Source organism: Eublepharis macularius, chromosome 15, assembly GCF_028583425.1.
Source record: "Eublepharis macularius isolate TG4126 chromosome 15, MPM_Emac_v1.0, whole genome shotgun sequence".
Taxonomy (NCBI): domain Eukaryota; kingdom Metazoa; phylum Chordata; class Lepidosauria; order Squamata; family Eublepharidae; genus Eublepharis; species Eublepharis macularius.
Genome location: NC_072804.1, coordinates 58,425,762 through 58,438,239, shown reverse-complemented (window position 1 = coordinate 58,438,239; position 12,478 = coordinate 58,425,762). Strand labels below are relative to the sequence as shown.

General features: G+C 60.4%; 1 protein-coding gene across 1 annotated transcript in view; it reads right to left on the bottom strand.

The window, feature by feature from the left end:
* SPTBN4 (spectrin beta, non-erythrocytic 4) overlaps window positions 1–12,478 on the bottom strand; it is a 52,075-nt gene that overhangs the window by 33,321 nt on the left and 6,276 nt on the right. Inside the window, exons 3-15 of the mRNA XM_054999047.1 lie at window positions 12,306–12,457; window positions 11,882–12,055; window positions 11,278–11,369; window positions 10,944–11,024; window positions 9,886–10,001; window positions 8,486–8,598; window positions 7,624–7,811; window positions 7,154–7,271; window positions 6,867–7,025; window positions 2,914–3,216; window positions 1,758–1,908; window positions 713–1,586; window positions 299–436 (exon numbers count right to left, since the gene is read on the bottom strand). Coding sequence (XP_054855022.1) covers window positions 299–436; window positions 713–1,586; window positions 1,758–1,908; window positions 2,914–3,216; window positions 6,867–7,025; window positions 7,154–7,271; window positions 7,624–7,811; window positions 8,486–8,598; window positions 9,886–10,001; window positions 10,944–11,024; window positions 11,278–11,369; window positions 11,882–12,055; window positions 12,306–12,457 — 2,659 coding nt within the window. The remainder of the gene's footprint in view (window positions 1–298; window positions 437–712; window positions 1,587–1,757; window positions 1,909–2,913; window positions 3,217–6,866; window positions 7,026–7,153; window positions 7,272–7,623; window positions 7,812–8,485; window positions 8,599–9,885; window positions 10,002–10,943; window positions 11,025–11,277; window positions 11,370–11,881; window positions 12,056–12,305; window positions 12,458–12,478) is intronic.

Genomic DNA, 12,478 nt, shown 5'->3' with positions numbered 1-12,478 from the left:
CCAAGCTGCATCCAGGGGGAGAGCAAAGGACACCAGCCCATGCAACACAGGTCCTTTCACCTGGCTTGTTTCCAGCCTATAATAGAAGACAAAAGCCCCAACAAGGCCACCTCTCGGGCAGGCAGGAGTCCTAAAGGAAGTTGCCTGGAAGCCCCGCCCTCCGCCCTGACTCTGTTCCCTCGCCCTCAAATGGAGAATCGCTCAGCAGTGAGAGCAAGGCACTCTCTGCACATGCTCTCATGCGCCCCAATTTCCTCCAGAGAGCCGTGGGTGCCTTTCAGCAGAGCGCGCTTCCCACCTGCTGTTCAGGTGGTCCTGGCAGGCCCGCACTTCAGCCGCACTCGGGTGGCCGCCCTCCACCAGCTGCTGCACAACGTGGTTGACATCCAGGATCCGACCCATGAGACTATTCATTTCCTGGTCGAGGCTTTCAAACCTGGGCAGAAAGCAGCAGGAGCCCCTCAATGAATGGCCACGAGGCAGGGGCTGCCTTCAGCCTGACTGTGGAAATGGAGAAGGAACACAGCAGCCCAGCGCCCCCTCCCAGCACTTGGCACTCGAAAGCTCCACTCAGCCAGACTCGCCGCCTCCTCCTCACACACTGCAGCATCAAAACTCGTACCCCACCCCACCGCCATGGGAGCCCTACAAGCTGCCACCCCAGGAACTGCTCTGTTTCCAGACACTAGGAGCCTCCCCCCAGGCCCCGCACCTGTGCTGCACCACCTCAACATCCTCCAGCCTCTGGGGCACCTCCATCCGTTCCAGCCACTGCTCCTTCTCATCCACCCACACCTCGCAGGCATGGACTTCACTGAACATGCGGTAGACAGCCAGCGCATCCTGCAGCCACTGCCGCCGCAGCACAGCCACCTCGGCTACCTCCCCGTACAGCTGCTCCACCTCCACGATGCGGATCTGCACATCCACCAGCTCGTGGTACTCAGGCGCCAGGGCAGCCAGCTGCTTGCGCAGGGCTAGGACTGCTGCCCGGTGCTTGTCGATCTCCTCCACCACCCCCTTGTGCTTTTTGACCAGCGACTGGGTGGAGTACTCGTCATGGCCGAAGTCGTCACTGGAGACCAGGCGGTAGGCATCCTGCAACCAGGCCACCAGGTCGTCCGTGTCAGCGCTGAACTGGTAGAAGCTCAGGGCCTCTTGCAGCTTCTGCAGGTGGGAAGCGGCCAACTCCTCCAGCTTCTTCCAGTGCAGCCGCACCTCCCGGATCTTCTCCTGGATATTGCTGGTGCCAAGGCGCTTCCGAAGCAGGATGGCCTCTCCCCGCTTCATGGTTGTCTGCAGCAAGGAGCGCCTGCCCCCCAACTCCCCCAAGAAGATGTTGTGCTTGCTTAGCAGTTTGGCCACGCTGCTCAGGTCCTTCCCATAGCTCTGGGAGGAGGAGAGGATGCGCTCCTTCTCCCGCACCCAGACCTCAGCTTCCTCCATCTCCTGGAAGAAGGTCCACAGCTGGCGGGAAGCTTCCAGCTCCTTGTGCCGTTTAGAGGCCAACTCCTGCAGCTGCTCCAGACAGCTCTGGACATGGTTCACCCGGTTGCAGATGATCTGGGGGTCACAGGGCTGGTAGCCTGGGCAAGCAAAGAGAGGTACTAGGCAACCAAGACCCCCCAGGCCAGCACGCACTACTGCAGCTGGTGGCTCTGGGGCCCAGTGGACACTTGGGTCTGGGACTGCAGCCAGGTGTTGTTCTTGCCTCTGCCGCAAGGCCCGGGAGAAGGAGGGCGGACCCCACTACCTACCTTCCAGCTCTGAGAACTTGAGGGCAGCAGCATTGAGTGCCTGCACCCGCTCGCTCTGGGCCGAGATGTCGGCCTCCACCAGGCTGTGCTTCTGCCGCAGGTCCTCCACTTCCAGCAGATGCTTCCCGAATTCCTTGGAGCCCAGCTGGGCCTGCCAGGAGGGAATAGGGCGCAAGGAGGTTGTGCTGACCGCTGGGCTCTACAGACCAGTCTGCAGGTTTCACCCAGGAGCCCATCTGGAAACAGTCAGCCGCTCCCAAGACCAGGCACATCCTGGGGGGGGGGGCGAGGGGGCTTGAGCCCCTGTCACGGTTGCTCAAGATGTAAGCAAAGGAAGGCCTCTAAGCTCCAAGCCAGAGGTCTGGGTGCAATTTTCCAGATCAGCAGACCCTCAGAAGCTGGGCGGGGTCTTTGCAAGCGTCCAAAGGGCTGAGCAGGGACCAGACAGAAAAGGGGGACCATTCCTCAGAGAAACCTGCCGTGCATTTCCAGCTCTGGCTACCGCAGAGGGCTATGAAAGAGGAAGCCAAAATGGACTCCCATTTTGGCTTCCTCTTTCCTGCTCAAGAACCCTAGAAGAAGCCAAGTCTTGTGATTGACAAGATCCAGATAGCAAGCGAGGCAGAGGGGCAGCCAAGTGGTTCCAGAGTGAAGCAATCAGGTCTCTTGGGGCTCAGCCCAACAGCAGCCCAGACTGGCTGCTCTGAAACCTGGGGGCAGGGCTGGCGTGCTCATAGAGGCCAAGTAGGCAGTGGCCTCAGGCTCGAGGGCCCTAGAGAGACGTTCGAGGGGGTGTCAGGGGTGGAGGCGCACACCGCGGAGCTGGCATGGCTGACCCGCAGCTGCTGCAGCCAGCCAGCCCCGTGCCGTCGCCACACGCCCCCAGCCGGGCGCAGCAGGCACGAGCCGCTGCCGGGGCGGCGTGTGGAGCAGCCTCTGCCCGCCACCCCAGCCATCCGCCGGCGAATGCCCCGGCTTGTGCTGCATGATGACGTCATTGAGCAGTCCGTGGCGCGCGCGGGGGGGGGGTTGCCGCAGGCGCCAGAGACCCTGGCGCTGGCAGTGCCTGGAGGACTGTGGAGCTCTGTGGGAGTGTGCTCCGGAAGAGGGCCAGTGGAAGCTCCTGAGGATATGCCCCCCCACCCACTGCCCCCACCTGCATTTCATCCATCCAATCGATCATGTAGACCATCTCCTGGAAGATCTTCTGCAGGGCCATGTTCTGCTCCAGCCGGGCCCGGCGGGCAGAGACCAGTTCCCCCAGGAGCCCCCACTGCCGCAGGATGTTGTCCTTCTGGACGCGGATGCGCTTGCTGTCGTAGTAGCCCTCGGACTCTGTCTCCTGGGCCAGCTCCACCACCACCTGGATGCGCTCCTGGTAGGACGAGATGTCAGCCTCAATGGCCTCGTGCTTCTTCATGGCTGCCTCCACCGCCGGCAGATCGTAGCCAAAGTTATCCTGGCAGGAGGAGAAAAGGGCAGGCGGCTGAGCTGCAGGCAGACAGGCCAGCACATCTGCAGCAGCGGTTTTTGTGGCGTCTGCAAAGTGCTTTCATACACACTGTGGCGGCACGGGCGCTGGCTCTCAGTCCGGGCAACTGAGCCGCCGCCAATCCGCCTCCCACCATCCCTGGTGGGCGTGGCTCACACTCTTCGTCGCTGCCACCACTCACTGAATTGTACACCGCCTGACTGAGGGGCAGTGAGACCCCTCTGGCTGAATTTCCCTACTGGGAAGTGAATTCCCCAACCTTTGGTTGGGCCCTGGAGAACTGGCAACCCACCAAGGTCTGGCCTGATCAGGTTCTCCCGGGCTCCCTCCCTCCCTGTAGCGTGCCAAGCGGGGGAGCTTACGTAGTCAGAGCACCACAAGATCCTTTATATTCCAAAAAAGTGTAATTTAATAACTATATACAGAGCACTATATACAAGCAGGTAAAGGCACCACACGTAGGGGTAGACCCCCCCCCCTTCAGAGCTCACAGGGCAGAAGATCAAACTGAAGAGAACCGCCGCCTGCTTTCCCTACCCCACTGTTCCCTGCTCTGCCTTAAGGGGCTGGTGGTCTGAGGGAAGGTTCCCCCTTTATTTCCTCTCTGCTGCCTCCCAGGCCCTCCACACTTAGGGCCCAGGCACCCGGGTCTCACCCCGCAGCAGGAGCCTCTCCTTCTTCAGCCAAGAAGGGTGACTCTCTTTATTCCCTTCCTGCTGCCTCCCAGGCCCGCCACACTTAGGGCCCAGGCACCCGGCTCTCACCCAGCAGCAGGAGCCTCTCCTTCCTCAACCAAGAAGGTGACTCCTTTTTATTCCCCTTCTGCTGCCTCCCAGGCCCTCCACACTTAGGGCCCAGGCACCCGGGTCTCACCCAGCAGCAGGAGCCTCTCCTTCCTCAACCAAGAAGGTGACTCCCTTTTATTCCCCTTCTGCTGCCTCCCAGGCCCTCCACACTTAGGGCCCAGGCACCCGGGTCTCACCCAGCAGCAGGAGCCTCTCCTCCTTCAACCAAGAAGGGTGACTCTCTTTATTCCCCTTCTGCTGCCTCCCAGGCCCTCCACACTTAGGGCCCAGGTGCCCGGGTCTCACCCAGCAGCAGGAGCCTCTCCTCCTTCAACCAAGAAGGGTGACTCTCTTTATTCCCTTTCTGCTGCCTCCCAGGCCCTCCACACTTAGGGCCCAGGCACCCGGGTCTCACCCAGCAGCAGGGGCCTCTCCTCCTTCAACCAAGAAGGGTGACTCTCTTTATTCCCTTTCTGCTGCCTCCCAGGCCCTCCACACTTAGGGCCCAGGCACCCGGGTCTCACCCAGCAGCAGGGGCCTCTCCTCCTTCAACCAAGAAGGGTGACTCTCTTTATTCCCTTTCTGCTGCCTCCCAGGCCCTCCACACTTAGGGCCCAGGCACCTGGGTCTCACCCCACAGCAGGAGCCTCTCCTCCTTCAACCAAGAAGGGTGACTCTCTTTATTCCCCTTCTGCTGCCTCCCAGGCCCTCCACACTTAGGGCCCAGGCACCCGGGTCTCACCCAGCAGCAGGAGCCTCTCCTCCTTCAACCAAGAAGGGTGACTCTCTTTATTCCCCTTCTGCTGCCTCCCAGGCCCTCCACACTTAGGGCCCAGGCACCCGGGTCTCACCCCACAGCAGGAGCCTCTCCTCCTTCAACCAAGAAGGGTGACTCTCTTTATTCCCCTTCTGCTGCCTCCCAGGCCCTCCACACTTAGGGCCCAGGCACCCGGGTCTCACCCCACAGCAGGAGCCTCTCCTCCTTCAACCAAGAAGGGTGACTCTCTTTATTCCCTTTCTGCTGCCTCCCAGGCCCTCCACACTTAGGGCCCAGGCACCCGGGTCTCACCCCACAGCAGGAGCCTCTCCTCCTTCAACCAAGAAGGGTGACTCTCTTTATTCCCCTTCTGCTGCCTCCCAGGCCCTCCACACTTAGGGCCCAGGCACCCGGGTCTCACCCAGCAGCAGGAGCCTCTCCTTCTTCAGCCAAGAAGGGTGACTCTCTTTATTCCCTTTCTGCTGCCTCCCAGGCCCTCCACACTTAGGGCCCAGGCACCCGGGTCTCACCCAGCAGCAGGAGCCTCTCCTCCTTCAACCAAGAAGGGTGACTCTCTTTATTCCCCTTCTGCTGCCTCCCAGGCCCTCCACACTTAGGGCCCAGGCACCCGGGTCTCACCCCACAGCAGGAGCCTCTCCTCCTTCAACCAAGAAGGGTGACTCTCTTTATTCCCTTCCTGCTGCCTCCCAGGCCCTCCACACTTAGGGCCCAGGCACCCGGGTCTCACCCCGCAGCAGGAGCTTCTCCTCCTTCAACCAAGAAGGGTGACTCTCTTTATTCCCCTTCTGCTGCCTCCCAGGCCCTCCACACTTAGGGCCCAGGCACCCGGGTCTCACCCAGCAGCAGGAGCCTCTCCTCCTTCAACCAAGAAGGGTGACTCTCTTTATTCCCCTTCTGCTGCCTCCCAGGCCCTCCACACTTAGGGCCCAGGCACCCGGGTCTCACCCAGCAGCAGGAGCCTCTCCTCCTTCAACCAAGAAGGGTGACTCTCTTTATTCCCCTTCTGCTGCCTCCCAGGCCCTCCACACTTAGGGCCCAGGCACCCGGGTCTCACCCCACAGCAGGAGCCTCTCCTCCTTCAACCAAGAAGGGTGACTCTCTTTATTCCCCTTCTGCTGCCTCCCAGGCCCTCCACACTTAGGGCCCAGGCACCCGGGTCTCACCCAGCAGCAGGAGCCTCTCCTTCAACCAAGAAGGGTGACTCTCTTTATTCCCCTTCTGCTGCCTCCCAGGCCCTCCACACTTAGGGCCCAGGCACCCGGGTCTCACCCAGCAGCAGGAGCCTCTCCTCCTTCAACCAAGAAGGGTGACTCTCTTTATTCCCCTTCTGCTGCCTCCCAGGCCCTCCACACTTAGGGCCCAGGCACCCGGGTCTCACCCCACAGCAGGAGCCTCTCCTCCTTCAACCAAGAAGGGTGACTCTCTTTATTCCCTTTCTGCTGCCTCCCAGGCCCTCCACACTTAGGGCCCAGGCACCCGGGTCTCACCCAGCAGCAGGAGCCTCTCCTTCAACCAAGAAGGGTGACTCTCTTTATTCCCCTTCCGCTGCCTCCCAGGCCCTCCACACTTAGGGCCCAGGCACCCGGGTCTCACCCAGCAGCAGGAGCCTCTCCTCCTTCAACCAAGAAGGAGCCTAACTGCCTTTTTCCCCTCAGCATTGGCCGAGTCTATCTATTCAGGCCACACCCCTTACTTATTTTTCCCGCCCTTTCTTGGCCCGGGGCAGCTGGGAGTTGTAGTCCAGGAAGGAGGGCGTCCCACACCAAGACTCCTGCAGGCCCCTCCCTGGCCCCACAGCCCATTAACCCTCATGGGGAACATTTTTTTCCTTTTTAAAACAGATTAACTGCCACAGCACTCATCTCACCCTCGGCAACCATTTCGTTACACACACACACACGCACACCCCGGAGATTACTGACTGGGAGAAAAGTGAGGTCGCCCCATTTCCTAGAGCTCAGGCTCTGAAGTGCTGCCCCCTCCTGCCCCACACGATTCGAGAAGAAAGCAGCCCCACCCCGTCCTGGCCCCGCTCCAGATGAGCCTCGCCCTACCTGGGAGACCAGGCGCTGGTTCTCATTCAGCCAGGCCTCCCGCATGGCAGCCTTGTGGTCGAAGCGCTGGGCCAGCCGCTCCAGCTTCTCCTGGCGAATCAGTTCGTGGCGGAGGGCCGCCTCCCGCTCATGCTCCGCCTTCTCCAGCCTGGTCCAGGCCTGGGGGGTGGGGGGAGAGACATCCCATCAGAGGAGTGGTGCTGGGCGAGTGCCCGCGCAGGGCCCTGACGGCCTTGCTGCCGGCCCCTCTGCAACGGCAGCTTGCCCCTGACACCCCCCTACTCTACCTTGTTGATGTCAGAGATGCTCCTTCCCTCTTGGGGGACGTAGAGCTTGCGGTTGTTGGCTCGTAGCTTACTCTGGATGGAGAAGAGCAACACCTCCAGGTTGCCTTTCTCTTGAAACCTGCAGGCAAAGACCAGCCAGCTGAGCCCTCCTCCTGGGCCCGCCTCTCCCTGCACCGCCCCACAGGGGCTCAGGGGCCAAGACCAGCCCCTGGACTGGCCTGAAATGCCAACTGCCTCTGCCGAGACGTACAGTGGCGCTTGCCTCTTAAACAAGGGGGGGGGCGTTCAGGGCCTTCCTTGCAAGGTCACGTCCCACCCACCCACCCACCGCTTTCTAGAGGCCAAGGTGCACACGGTGCTATGGGGCAGCCTGGCAGGGAGCGCTTAAGTCTCCTCCCCAGCCCCCCAGCCCCAATTCCATGCACAGCCAAGATGTTTGGAGGTGCCAAGAGATGCACAAAGCTCCTCACCGGACAGGCTTCTCCAGGGTGCAGAAGGCAGTGAAGGACTGCAGCTGTTGCTGGACACCGGCCAGGGAGTTGGCAAACTTCTGGTTGCTGATGAGGTTGACGGTGAACTCGATCCACTCCAGGAGCTCGCTGGCCAGGAGCTCATACCGTCCAATGATCTTTTCAATCTCTAGGACCTGATCCAGGACCTGAGTGCCCAGGGTGGGGGGAGGGTGGTCACCCCACAGCAACTGCCACCCCACTCCAGTCCCAGAGGAAGCAACAAAGGGAACTTTTCAAGAGTGATGCAAAACAGAAGGTTTGCGGGATGGAGCCCTGCTCCAGGACCCCCTCCCACCAACCCACACTGCAGCTCCCTCAGCCGTGGGACTCTTTGCAAGCAGGCCTCTGCACTCCGCCAGAAAGGCGAGGGAAGCAACCGCCCGCAATCATGCCCGCGGTCCCAGCTTCCCAGCACTGGCATGTGGAGCAGGTACACATGGGAAGCACGCGCACACACCCCTCCACAGCGAGGCCTGAGAGCCTCCCCGCTGTGGTTGTCAGGCCATCCCTGCAGTGCCAGGAAACGAATCTTTGCTGAGCGCCTTTTGAGCCTACAGCCCTCCAGGAGGATTTGGAAAAGGAGAACTGGCCCTCTCCCCCGCAAGTGTGCTCCTCCCTTCCACTGCTGGCCTGTACGCCTGCCCCGCGGGTCTTCTTCAGAGCAGCCCGAAAGGGCACGGAGGGGAGCCCCCCCCTCCCCGCGCACACGCCATGCAAATCCACCCGCCTGCACCCAATGCACAGGAGCACTGGAGGGAGAGGGCAAGCAGAGGGCTCTTGCGGAGAGGGCCCAGCAGCCCCTCACGAAGGCTGGGCAAACCTTGCCAATCCGTTTCCCCTCCACCGCCAGAGCCTTCATCTTGGAGAAGTAGTGGTAGAAGGAGACGACGTAAGTGAGGATGGACTTCTCGTCAGGGTGTTCCATGACCACGTCTGCAGGAGGGGGGACAGGGCAAGGAAAAGAGGAGTGAAGGGGGCCATGGCAGTTTTTCCTGGACGAGACAGCTCTCTCCTCTTGACCCACCTGCCACAGAGGCCCCTGCCCCAAAGAGCTCGCCATCGGAAAGCTGTCCGTCAAGAAGGCAGCGGGCAGAGACATGGGCGCATGCAGCTCTTCCCTTCGACTGGGGCCGAGAACGCAGGGCTCCCTCAGATGGGAGGGGGCCGAGCTGCCCACACTTCGGGAACGAGACATTCCTGGGCTCCAGGCCCTGCGTGTGGATGCTTAAAACGCAGCTGAATCAAACACAACAGCTGAACTGGCTGCAGCCCCCCCGGGGAGAATCAAACCACTCCGAGACTCTCAGCCCACCCAGGGGGCAGCATGGCCCACCGAGCTCAAGCACGTGATGGGAAGTCATGTGACATCTCATGACAGCAAAGCCACGTGACAGGAAGAGGAGGAGCCAGAGTTACAGCCCCCCTTTGCTGAGGCTAGGAGTATGGGGGGCAGACAGAGTGTGCCACAGCAGGAAGGGCCTTCCCACCGCGAGGGACACACCCGGGGGCAGAACCATGGAGGAATCCTCTCCACCAGTGGGGGCCCTGCCTGGCTGTCCTGCTGCTACCCCTGTGAGCGTGCGTGCAGAAGGGAGGCAGGACCGAGGCCAGGCGGCATCCTTGCCACCCAATGCTTGCACCTCGACCGCAGGTCCTTCCAAAAAGCCACAGACATAAACTGGCTCTACAGGGCTCCTGACCCAGCCGGTGGGGTTCTACGACCCACGGTTCTGAGGGATGGCAGCTCAGAGGAACCTGGAGCATGTGGTCTGCAATGCAGGATAGGAAGGGCTTTGAGCCAAGCATTTCAGTACAACAGTCTCAAACTTCCAGGAATATACATGCATATAGACTCAGAGGGCTGGTCCTCCTACCCCAGCACGGTCTGGGTTCTGGGCATCAAACCCAGCACTTCCCAATTGTCCAGATCTTCCGCTAATCAAGATCCTTTCAGCTGCAGATGCCCAGACTGGTGCAGGGCATGTGCTCTCTCCCCCCCTGGGCTTGGTTCTCCTTCCTCACCCACAAGACCTCTGGCCTCATTTAAACGCAAGTTTGACAGAGGCAAGAGAGCTCGCCCGCGCAACAGACAGCCCCCGTGCACCCTGTGGTGGGAGCGGCTTCTGAGAGACACGGGGCGAGGGCAGAGTCCCGGGCAAGCTCTGGGGCTTCCACTGAAACCGTGTCTCCTCTAGCCGGGGAGCTGAACGGGCCTCTTACCTTCTGGGTCAAGCAGTTTGGCCAGCCCCAAGTGCTGCTCAGCCGTATTGAAGGCTTGCTGGAGATTGTAGGCAGCATTTGATTTGGTGAGTCTCTTGAAATCAATTATATCTGGCCTGAGGCAGAACAAAACATTCTGAGCAAAAGGGTTCCCTCCTCCCACATGGCGCCCTGGCCGCTCTCTGGGGCTCTCTGCGTGCAGAGCGGGGGCCTCCGGAGCCTCCTGGAAGAGCCTGCCCAGCCCAGGGCCAGAGGAGCGGCTCCTGCCCCCCCCCCGCTCTCTTTCTTCCTCTCGCTGAAGACCGTTGTCAGTCATCGCTTTAACGTGTATCAGTGGGGGCCCACTTATCCCACTCGGACTGGCTTGCTTTTCATTCTTTTTAAAATGTGGATCTTTTGTTTCTGCCTCTCTTCCTCCTAGATTTTTAAACCTTGTATGGCAGTATGGAGAACCAACGTGGTGCCATGGTTAGAGTGTTGGCTGAGGATCTGGAAGACCCAGGTTCGAATCCCTGCTCTCCTTTGGAAGCTCGCTGGGCGTCCTGGGGCCACTCACACTCTCTCCGCCTGCCCTACCTTACAGGGTGGTTGCGAGGATAAAATGAAGGAGAGGGGAACAATATAAGCCACTTCGGGTTGGAGAGCCAGTTTGGTGTAGTGGTTAAGAGCGGCAGGACTCTAATCTGGAGAGCCAAGTTTGATTCCCCACCCCTCCGCTTGAAGCCAACTGGGGGACCTTGGGTCAGTCACAGCTCTCTCAGCCCTGCCCACCTCACAGGGTGATTGTCTTGAGGATAAGAATAACACACTTTGTAAACTGCTCTGAGTGGGTGTTATATAAATCAAAGGTTATTATGATGTTATTGTTATTCTCATTGAGGAGAAAGGAGGGGTGTCGATGAAGTAAAAGACTAGATGACCCTAGAGGTCCCTTCCAACCCTATGATTCTGTGAAATAAGCTGCCTGGAGTGCTTTCTGCGAATGAGGCCCCAGGACAGATGCTTTTCAGACAAACCAGGGATGCTACGGTCTGGGGTTGGAGCTGCCCGGCACTCACCTGTGCTTGTGGATGAGGGCATTAAATGCCAACCCGTCTCTCCAGCTGGTGGTGAAATTCTGAATATTGACCTCCGGGTACCTGGAGGAGGCCAAAAAGCAAAACTGAGGCAGGCAACTTTCTGGCTAGCATGCCAAGCATTAATGATTCCCACCTGGCAGCCTCCTTCTTCCCACCCACCCCGAGCAAGGGCAAAAGGAAGCACGAAGACAAGAATGGGGCCCCACAGGCCTGGATGGGGAGCAGGGATTGGCTGGAGACAGTCGGAAGGGGAAATCCAGCGATGGCTGCGAGGGGGCCTTTCCTGCTGCCAAGCCCGCCCCCTCCCGCTCACCCAGCTGTCTTCATTTGGCACCAGAGCAGCAGGGCGTCCTTGGCTGAGCGGGTCTCGCGGTTGTCTTCTGTTTCTATCTTGATCACCTGGATCTGGGAAGGTGCCGGGGGAGGGTTAGGTCAACCCCCACCCCCACCCCATACACACACACACACACACACACACACACACAAAGGATCCCAGGTTCCCCTCCTCCCCTTCTCTACAAAGCCAGCTCCTCTGATATGCTCGGCCTGCCAGAATGTGGAGGATTGGGGCCCTCTGGGGCGAGCTGTGCCCATCTGCATGTCGTGCTCCTTTGTGAGGTCTCCAGAGGCCGAGTTTGCAGTCTCAACCTGCCCCCAGGAATGAATCCAGCAATCCCCTTGCAGCGGAGAAGAGTGCCCTTGTGGGGGCCCTTGAGCCCCGGCAGTGGAGCTGGCCCAGCCCGGTTTGCCCTGAAGGCCGCAGATCAGCCAGCCCCTGCTCCATCCCAGCTAGGAGCCCCAAACAGGCTTCCTGAGCTCAGCAGCTGACCTTGCCCCACTGCTCCCCCCACGCCACCATTAAGTCTGCTGTGGCTCTCGACCTGCACTGGGACTAGGCTCAGCGGAGGGAGCCACACCTGGAATCTCAGGATGATCGTCCAGATGAGCCCCAGAGTCAGGCGGTGGTTGCCATCGACAATATCGTGGGATCCCACGTTCTCCAGGTGGACTCTCTGCTCCTTCAGGAACTGCAGGGCCTTGTCCACATTCTCCAGGGAGTGTATCCGCATGCGGCCACGGGTTGGCTTGGGCTTCCAGGGAGGAAAAAGAGGTCATGAGGGGCAGCCCGGTCCGAACCTGGGGAGCTCTGCTCGCAAAGCGCATTGCCATCTGCCACACCCGCCCCCACCCTCAGTGCTGCAGGAGCTCCCAGTGATGGGACACGAACAGCGGCAGGGCCTCTGAGCACACGCAGAGCGCCTTTCCCAGAACATCCCGGGAAAGGGGAGCAGCAGGGCTGCCCCCGCCGCTCCCATGCAGAGGCCATCGGGCCCTCCTCACCAGCGGCTCTCCAGAGAGCACCTCCAGCAGCTTCGTCAGTATGCAGCCATCCCGCAGGTCTGTGTACAGGTCACTGATCCGGCAGGAGACAAGGGCCAAGTGCGAATTCACCCACTTGGTGAAGGTTTTCTTCTGCACGGCGTCTCGCTCGTCTGGCAGAGTTTGCACAGGTT